Genomic DNA, 9777 nt, shown 5'->3' with positions numbered 1-9777 from the left:
TCCAAGTAATGAATGAATGTGAACAAAATGAAGTGAACAAAACTGTGAGGCTCGAAGAGAAACATTCAAACATCCAAATTCTACTCCGGGCCCAATTAAACTCATGACCACTTTATGATTCCATGAGGTTTTCAGTCTTACTTTAAAAACTCTGTAGTATTTAGCAAATATATTATTCAAAATTCAAAAATCCATCATCTAAATAGAGACCTTAGAAAGTATTTTAACTTTCAGCCTTATGAACTCAAAGTATATTTACTTATTTCCAACATACAATGACACAGCGATAAAAGGAATACTATGGAAACACTGAAGAAATATAAATGGGAAAACAATCAGCACAAACATCAAATCTTGCAGCTTTATATTGGGAAATTAAGCAAAAAAATTTATTAGTCTCCTAATTAAACCCTCTAGTCATGAACACTAGCTTTGTTGGAAAAATCAAACTATGGCAGCATGAGCAGCATTTCTGGGCAGCAATTCCCAGAAAATTGGAATGCCTATAATGAGACACTTTTCATGTTCATAGCTCCATTTTTGACATGATAGGGTTTCCACACAAGATCTTCAAAACTTCCATTATTGGTAAGGTGGCAATCTGAATACTTTGTCTGCTTCCTGACCCCTTTTTCCTGCCTTGGTTGGATTTGCAAAACCAAGATAAAATGAGTGACAAAATTTATAAATACAGGAAAAATGAAGCCCACATTGAAGGACAATAAATAAAATGATGCTTACACATCTTGAAATCCAAAACTTCTCAAATTGCACATACCAGAGAACAGATTATATCTTTCAAGTTCAACAACACTTGAGTTCCCAGGAACTGGTCTCAAGACAAGTGGTTAGTACACAAAATACTCACAAAATTTCTTATGCCCGACCTTTTATTCTGCTTTTAGGCTTTTCAAACATATCACAATTGCTCATCAAGCTATGGTTACATCACTATATGTCTCAAGTCGTTTTCAAAATCATTCCATATACTTCCCACAAGCCAATTCCAAAAGAAGAAAATTAACATTTTTTCAGAAGTTCACTAAGCTAAGACACAAAGAATAATGTATATGATTTTTTTTCAGATTCATAAATATCATCTGCAAGCAATCTCTGATGCAAAGATTGTACTAGTTTGCTCATGGGTTTTCTCTCTTTTATTGTCAATATATATTGTCATTTCAGGGGAAAAAATAACTGAGTTTTTATTTTGTAACATTGCAATTGTACAAATGTTCTCATTCGTCAAATTATATATGACTCTCTGGAGATATATACACCTATATATACACACACACACACATTTTGAGTTCTATAACAGGTAAACTGTGAGTTTTGTTAGCTTGTTAACATTCATAGTAATTCAGTTTTCATGATTTCTCTGCTGCATATTGAGAAGAGGAATGGAATTTTTCACACATTCATTAATTTCTATGGTTTTTAGCTGGTAAAAGTTCTCAGAGGTATGTCTTACAAATTCATGAGTTGTGACTCATAAACACATTTTGAAGTCTATAATGGGTATATTGTAAGCCTTGGTAGCTTGTTCACATTCATAGGAATTCTGTTTTCATGATTTCTCTGCTGCATATTGAGAAGAGAAAGGGAAGTTTTCACACATTCATTATATTCCTATGGCTTTTATCTGGTAAAAGTTCTCAGAGGTATGTCTTCAAGATTAATGAGCTGTGACTTCTGGTAGAAAGCATTTCATCCTACATTACTTTGATAAGGCTTACTATCTACAAAGCTTCTCTGACACATGAATCATGACTTATGGAAGAAAGGTTTCCCAAAATCATACATACACAAAACTGTATGACTTCACTGATGAAGAGTGATTTGTGACTTCCAGCAGAAAGCTTCACCACATTCATGTGGCTTCTTACCTGTTTGGATTCTATGATACTGTTGGCCATTGCCAAGAAAACATTTCAATCTTCATTTTGCCCATATAGCTTTTGATCTGAATGAATTTTTTGATATCTATTGACATGACTTGAAAGTAAACACCTATATCCTCTGTACGCATTTAAATTCTCCCCTATGAGGTCTCTGATGAATAGTAAGTGATGACTTGGAGATGAATGTTTTCCCACATTAATATGATTTCCTTTAACTGTGAGGTCTGTAATGCATAGTGACCTGTGACTGGGATATAAAAGGTTTTAATATATTCATATGGTTTCTCACCTGTGTGAGTTCTCTGATGTACATTGAGATGTGGCTTGTAGATGAAACCTTTATTGCATTCAGTACATTAATATGACTTATCTGTTTGAGTTCCCTGATGGATAGAGATATATGATTTGCAGATGAAGGCTTTACCACATTCAGTACAATATTCATATGGCTTTCCTTAATGCATATGAAGATCTGCCTAGGTAATGAAAGCTTCCCCACATGAAGTATATTCACATGGTTTCTCACCTGTGTGAGTTCTCTGATGTTTATTAAGATTAGACTTGGTAATAAATGTCTTCCCACATTCAGTACAATCATACGGCTTTTCACCTGTATGAGTTCTATGATGCATAGTGAGCTGTGATGTGGTGCTGAAAGCTTTCCCACATTCGGTACATTCATATGGTTTTTCACCTGTGTGAATTCTCTGATGTACAGTGAGTTTTGACTTGGACGTAAACACTTTCCCACATGCAGTGCATTCATAAGGCTTTTCACCTGTATGAATTCTCCGATGCCTATTGAGTTTTGACTTGGACACAAAAGCTTTCCCACATGCAGTGCATTCATATGGCTTTTCACCTGTGTAAGTTCTCTGATGTATAGTGAGTTGTGACATGAGGTTGAAAGCCTTGGCACATAGAATACATTCATGTGGTTTTTCACAAGTGTGAGTTCTCTGATGCTTATTAAGCTCTGACTTGGTAATAAAAGCCTTCCCACATGCAGTACATTCATATGGCTTTTCACCTGTGTGAATTCTCTGATGTATAGTGAGCTGTGACTTGAAGATGAAAGCTTTCCCACATGCAGTGCATTCATATGGCTTTTCACCTGTGTGAGTTCTCTGATGGATAGTAAGCTGTGACTTGGAGATGAAAGCTTTCCCACATGCAGTGCATTCATATGGCTTTTCACCTGTGTGAGTTCTCTGATGGATAGTAAGCTGTGATGTGGAGATGAAAGGTTTCCCACATGCAGTACATTCATATGGCTTTTCACCTGTGTGAGTTCTCTGATGCATAGCGAGATATGACTTGGAGATGAAAGCTTTACCACATGCAGTACATTCATGTGGCTTTTCACCTGTGGGAGCTCTCTGATGCTTATTAAGAATTGACTTGATAATGAAAGCCTTCCCACATGTAGGTTCGTGTGATTTTTCACCTGTGTGAGTTCTCTGATGCACAGTGGGATCTGACTGAAAGATAAAGACTTTACCACATTCAGTGTACTCATATGTCTTCTCACTTGTATGAATTTTCTGATTTGTCTTAAGATCTGACTTTGCAAGGAAAGTGCTCCCACATACATTACATTGATAGGACTTGCCAATTGTGTAAGGTCTCTGGTGCACAGTGAGATATGACTGGGAGATGAAAGGTTTCCCACATTCATGTGCTTTCTCACCTGTGTGAATAGGTTTATGCTTCCTGAGCTGTGAACTGGAGTTCAAGGTTGTACACAATTCATACAACTTCTCACCTGAGATTTCTTCTTCATGACAAGTGTGATGTAACTTGTGATACAAAGCATTCTGGCATTGTTTTAAATCATCAGTCTTTATCCAGTACATTTTCTACTCACTTTTTAATTCTGAGAAATATAAAGGAACTTATTACATTCCTAATATTAAGTAAAAAATTAACTCAAAAAGATGTCCTAGTATTTGGAAAGGTACTATATTGTGAGAACATATAACTCACAATAACTACATTACTTATATTAATGCAACTTTTCACATGATTTCTTTACTATTATCTAAGGTGGATTGCTTGACTAGAGACATTATCTTATACAAGGTGCATATTCAGAAAATGTGTTCCTATATTCACACAATATATTAAAGATCTCTAGGTGACTCTACATTTGTTTGTTGTTTCTTTGCATTTATTGCCTCCTAAAATCAGTTCCGTTCTAATTTTTCTAACAACAGCAATTCTCTTTTGTGTTAGGTTATTCAACAATATAATATTCAGTATGGAGAGATGGCTTTTAGGGGTTAAGGCGCTTGCATGAGAAGCCTAAGGACTCATGGTCAACTATCCATATCTCACATAAGCCAGATGCACAAAGCTGAGGCAAGCACAAGGTCACAAATGCCCAACATGTGGCCAAAGCATCTGGAGTTTTATTGCATTGGCTGAGGCCCTGGTGTGTCAACTTTCTCTCTGTCTTTACCTCTTCCATGAAAAAAAAAGACTTTTTTTAAACTTAATTTTCAGTGAAATGACCTTGTGGGTATAAAGTTGTTTTATTTTTTCCACTTGCAGTTCCTTGCCAAAGTGTTTACTCATCATTTTACCACACGTTTAATGGATGCTGTATTATGCAGATGTTTGGTTTATTTCCCAAGATTAGAGAAGAATTCTACTATAATAACATACAACATGTTTGTTTATTTATTTTGTCTTGTTTGTTTGTTTCTACTCTCTCCCCTACGACCTTTCTCCATGGTTCATATTTATGATAGGTTTTCTTTGTTTCTTATATGTTTATATGTTCACATGTGTTTGTGAGTTTGTAAAGCTATAGTACTAAATGCATGTTTTCAAGCTTCGGTGTCAGTCACTGCCTTTTAACCTTGTGTGACAGTGCCTCCTGTTTTAAACTACTTTGTACGCCATGATTCATTCAGGCCTATGTGCTTTGAGGGAATTCTCAGTGTACTGGATGATTCTAGGGATGTAAATCCTGGATTATGCAAAAAGCACATTACCCAACTGAGTGATTTCCCCAGCAAACATTTCCTTTAATAAAAATGTGGACAAGATTTTCTTATATTTTTCAATAACTTGTATCTAATGATAATAGTAGATGAACATTGTTTTCAATCATTGTTATTCTGAATGAAGAAGAAATGGCAAATGAGGATGTTAATTAAAAAAAAAGGCTGCATGAGAAAGAATTAAAAAACACACTAGAATACAAGAGCAAAACAATAGTAACTAAACTAAAGAGGGTTAAAATAAAAATATGAAAAGCATCACAACATAAAATGAAACATAAAATAAAGTGAAAACAAAGTTATTAATGTTAAAAAATAACAAATTGGAGAATACCTATATCTGTTCTCCCAAATGGTTGTTTTTGGAAGTAATGGTGTTTCATCTGTAGCTGGATATACTCATTCTTTGCTCACTGTTGAAATTTGTGGTGTATGTGCTGATAGATGACCTCATAAGCAAGGTCAGTGGCAGGTCTGCACTCATAAAATGTATTTTCTTTTCTTCTTCTTTAAAATTACTTAAGAGTGACAGACAGAGAGAGAGAGTGAAAGAGGCAGTTAGAGAGAGAAAGAGAAAGAATGGTTGCGCCAAGGCCTCCAGCCACTGCAAACAAACTCCAGATGCCCCCTTGTGCATCTGGCTAAGGTGGGTCCTGGATAATCAAGCCTCTAACCCCGGGTCCTTAGGCTTCACAGGCAAGTGCTTAACTGCTAAGCCATCTCTCCAGCCCCCAAAAATGTGTTTTCATACAAAAGGAAACACTTGCGATCAATATAACAGAGTCCAACATTTGCTCTATATACAGACAAAAATAATAGGCATCTCCCCTGTGTATCACACAATGAAAAACCAGAAAACAGGACTCTAGCTCAATTCAAAGACTTAAGTACCCAAGGAAAAATCAACTACATACACGGTAAGTGGTTAGGGTCCACCCATGTAATTGTCCTGCATTCAAAATTTTCAGATCCATATTACAACTCAACATGTGAAGCTACAATGAATGTCTAAAGGCCAAGCAACATGGTCAATAGCATTCCATTATTAAACATCAATAAGCTATGTGGATAACTCTTCACTATGAAGGGTGAAACGCCCAAATGCTTCTCCCTTGGGCCCCCTAATGAAAGCTTGATCAGAAAGTCTACACTTAACACCTTCAGATCAAATATTTCTTCTTGTGTTCATCTCCCACACATAAATATTCAATGTTCCAGTCCCCTGCATTATCTGTTTCCAGGTTTCAAAAATTTCAAATGAAAGGAGGAGGGTACTTAATAGGTTGATATTGTATATATGTAAGTACAATGATTGTGATGGGGTGGTAATATGATGGAGAATGGAATTTCAAAGGAGAAAGTGTGGGGGTGGTAGGGAGGGAATTATAATGGGATTTTTTTATAATCATGGAAAATGCCAATAAAACTTTTTAAAAAAGAAAAAGAAAAAAATTTCAAATGTTTTCTTCTAGCATATCTCTAATGTTAGTCTGCTTTTATACATTGAAGATCAGCATATTGAACTGAACCTCTAAAATTAACCATTGTAAGAGACAAATATTTCTACTAATAATATAGATACCACTAGTTTGGCACAAGATCTCTTTCTATTGTACTTGTGGCTTTATCTTGTATTTCCATATAGAACATTAGAAGGGACTATTTTCTACTTTTCTTTGCACAATCATTCAGATTTCCTTCACATTAAAGCCTCAAATGCTTTTAAGTCTCTGAGACATTTCTTATTCTTCATAAATCTAGTATATGTTTGTCACCTACATTCTCCTCATGGACTGTGGTTTGAATAGAATAGGTGGCCACCAATATATTCAGTTGATTATTTGTTTGTAGTTTGCATTCTGTAGCCACTTAGCTGTATTCAGTGCCATTGTGTGGATCTTAAGGTGTGGTGGTGGGTTTCAGATTTCAATCTAAAGATAGGCAAAGTGTGCCTAGCTGGAGTTCCTGAAGTGTGCTGTGTAGCTTTTGGCTTTTGCCTCGCTCTTTCTCCTTGGTCCTGTGAAGGCAAGCAGCTTTTGCTGCCATTTATGGAACTCCCCCTTGATCTGTAAGCTTTAATAAATATCCCTTCCTCCATAACTGTTCTTGGTCTGGAAGTTAATCTCAGCAAACCTGAAGCTGTCTGCTACATGGACATTTCACAAAAGGGTACTAGTCCCTTATGAAATCTCAGATGCTCTTTTCTTCTAAATTTCACAGGTGACTATAAATATCATTATGTTAAACACTCTATACAACAACCATTATAAAAAGGTGTTTCTTTTAAGGATTTTTTTCACACCAGAGAAACTGACTAATAGAACTCTAATATTGAAACATACAGAAAATGGACAAGTGAGAATTTATGTACATGTAACACATTATATTTTCCAAGACCACCTGTATATGAAATTAAGTTTTGGAACGCAAAAAATAAAAAAGCATTTTCAGCAGGGCATGGTGCCCACACCTTTAATCCCAGCACTCAGGAGGTATGGGTAGTGAATTCCAGGTCAGTTTGAGCTACAGTGAGACTCTACCTTGAAAAAACAAACATCTAAAAAAACAGGGTCATGCTTTCTCCATGTCATAGTGTGTCTGTTTCACAGAAATACCATTACTATCACAATTTCTGATGGGTTATCATCTCATTGACCTATATTACACCATATGACTTTACTTGCCTGGAATACTGTGAATTGCATCTTCTTTTACACTCCATGATGCAAGTCCATGCTCCAACTTAAAGATCAAATCTGGTTTGGTTATACAGTTCCTTGAAATTGGGAAATAATGTACATATTATGCTGATGTTATATCAAGTAGACTTCTGTAAGATAACAGCTGAATTTCTACAACTACCCTCAACTACGTGAAATACAAATTTAGCTTAGATAAGTTTATACTCCTGGAGTTCATTAACTGGAAGTAACATTGAAAATCTCTCCCCAAATAACACTGAACACCATGATATATAATATGATTTTTGTGTGTGTGATTTTTTTACAAGATAGGGACTCCCTCTAGCCCAGGTTGACCAAGAAGTGATACTGTAGTCCCAGACTGTCCTCATACTCATGGAGGTACCGCTACCTCAGCCTCCCACATTATAGGACAAAAACTGTGTGGCACAATGCCCGGCCTAAGAATATGATTTTTCAAAAATAAACAAATACAGCATGAAACTAGAAAGACAACAAATAACATTTATGATAGATGGAACAAAGAAAGAATGCTCAAAAAAAGAACAAGAGAGAAAGGTTATGGGAGAAGATTTTAACTCAAGAAATGATTTTAAACAGTAAATGTGCATCATAGAAACTTTTGATTTCTAAGTATCCAAAGAAACACATTCACTGAGGTAAATTTATGACTTCCCCCCGCCCCCGTATAACAAATCCTTCTATAATTGGAGTGAATAAGTAATCATTTCTCCCCAGAAAAGTCACAGGACAGAAATAATATTTTTTTAAAAACCACTAAAACAGAAATCCTGCATGTTCTCATTATACTTACAAGTCCAAATTTACACAATAGAGGGAGAAAATAAAACAAATAATTAGAAAGTGAACAATGAGTAGAAGAAAATGGATAATATAAGCATGTTGGAAAGAACAGGGTACGTTTAGAAGAAATAACTTTTTATGTTCTATAACAGAGTAGTCAGTTAATATGCATTTGGCAACACTTACATGAGTATTTCAAACATAGCTACAAGACTGTTTAAAGTGTTCCCCATACAAGCACAGCCTGATCTGATAGACTCTAGTCATTATATATGTGTGTACTACAAATCCATACTGTTCTATATAATATGTTTCTTTAAACATGTCAGTGTAAGATTACAATAAGAAAACAATATTAAACGTTAGAAATGATAACTATATTTATCAACCAAAGGGAAAGTAATGGCTCTTCAGGGAATCACGGAAGTTTAACTTACCCAAGGACATCAGGCTGGTGTAGTTATCCAGCATCACATCCCTGTAGAGGTTTCGCTGAACAACGTCCAGGTCCTGCCACTCTTCCCAGGTGAAGTCCACAGCTATGTCTTCAAATGACACCAACTCCTATAATGAGACATTTCTCTTCAAAAAAGACTACAAAAAATGGAATAGCAAATAGGACTTCACTCTTCTATATGTATCTTGGCAGAGACTTATTCAATTAAAGGAGGTTTATATGCTGTAGCATCAAAGAAAAACAAATATCTTACCTGTAAATTCCTGTAATGATACAAGAAAATAAGATTTTTTTTTTTGGAGTGAAAATAGAATCGAATGGAAAGGAATATGTTAGGGATTGTGGTATAACGTTGTGGTACTCTGCCTGCTCAGAAGATGCAAGCCCATGAGTTCGATTACTAGTGGAATACAAACTCTAATAAAGTTGTGGATTCTGAACTTATCTAAATAATCAATGTTAAGGTCATAATAAACTGCAAATCTGAAAGGATTCTGAGCAAAGCATAATCAAATATTAATTCAGAACCACATATATTATAAACAATTAATTCAAGGCGTCTAGGCACCAATCTGCCATGATGCATCAGTTGAGGTCACTGCAGCTTATGTTGGGAATGTACACAAGCACATTGCACTGTGCATGTCATTATGCCATCCAAATCCCATCCAATGAACACACACTATCTGAAACATCTTGGCACAAATGTATGTTTTAAATGCTAATGATAATAAAGTAAGATTTTATTTTTCTTGTTGTACCCAGAAGCATTACATTGTTATTAGATAAATTTCATTGCCAGGGTGGGTGACTTTGAACCAAGTGTTAGCCATAAAGGCCACTGATGCCACAGGATACTTCAGGCATTGCCAAGGCCCTTAGTTATCCATCCGAACTAGATG

At 35.6% G+C, this 9777-nt stretch overlaps 1 protein-coding gene across 1 annotated transcript; it reads right to left on the bottom strand.

Annotated features, from left to right (window-relative positions):
- Positions 1-2380: 2380 nt before the first annotated feature.
- LOC123456302 (zinc finger protein 33B-like) lies at positions 2381-3760 on the bottom strand. The gene is made up of 2 exons (XM_045139100.1): positions 2935-3760; positions 2381-2766 (listed from the first exon to the last, which is right to left on the bottom strand). Exons 1-2 carry the CDS (start codon positions 3758-3760, stop codon positions 2381-2383), a joined length of 1212 nt encoding a protein of 403 aa, XP_044995035.1.
- Between the last annotated feature and the right edge of the window lie 6017 nt (positions 3761-9777).

The sequence above is a fragment of the Jaculus jaculus genome, chromosome 20, assembly GCF_020740685.1.
Source record: "Jaculus jaculus isolate mJacJac1 chromosome 20, mJacJac1.mat.Y.cur, whole genome shotgun sequence".
Lineage (NCBI taxonomy): Eukaryota > Metazoa > Chordata > Mammalia > Rodentia > Dipodidae > Jaculus > Jaculus jaculus.
This window is presented reverse-complemented; position numbering and strand designations above follow the sequence as displayed.

Excerpts from the sequence above, each read along its gene's own strand:
- LOC123456302 (XM_045139100.1), bottom strand. The coding sequence starts at position 3,760 with ATGTACTGGATAAAGACTGATGATTTAAAACAATGCCAGAATGCTTTG. Across the intron at positions 2,767-2,934 it reads ACATCAGAGAATTCACACAG|GTGAAAAGCCATATGAATGC; the intron begins GTGAAAAGCCAT and ends GAACTTACACAG.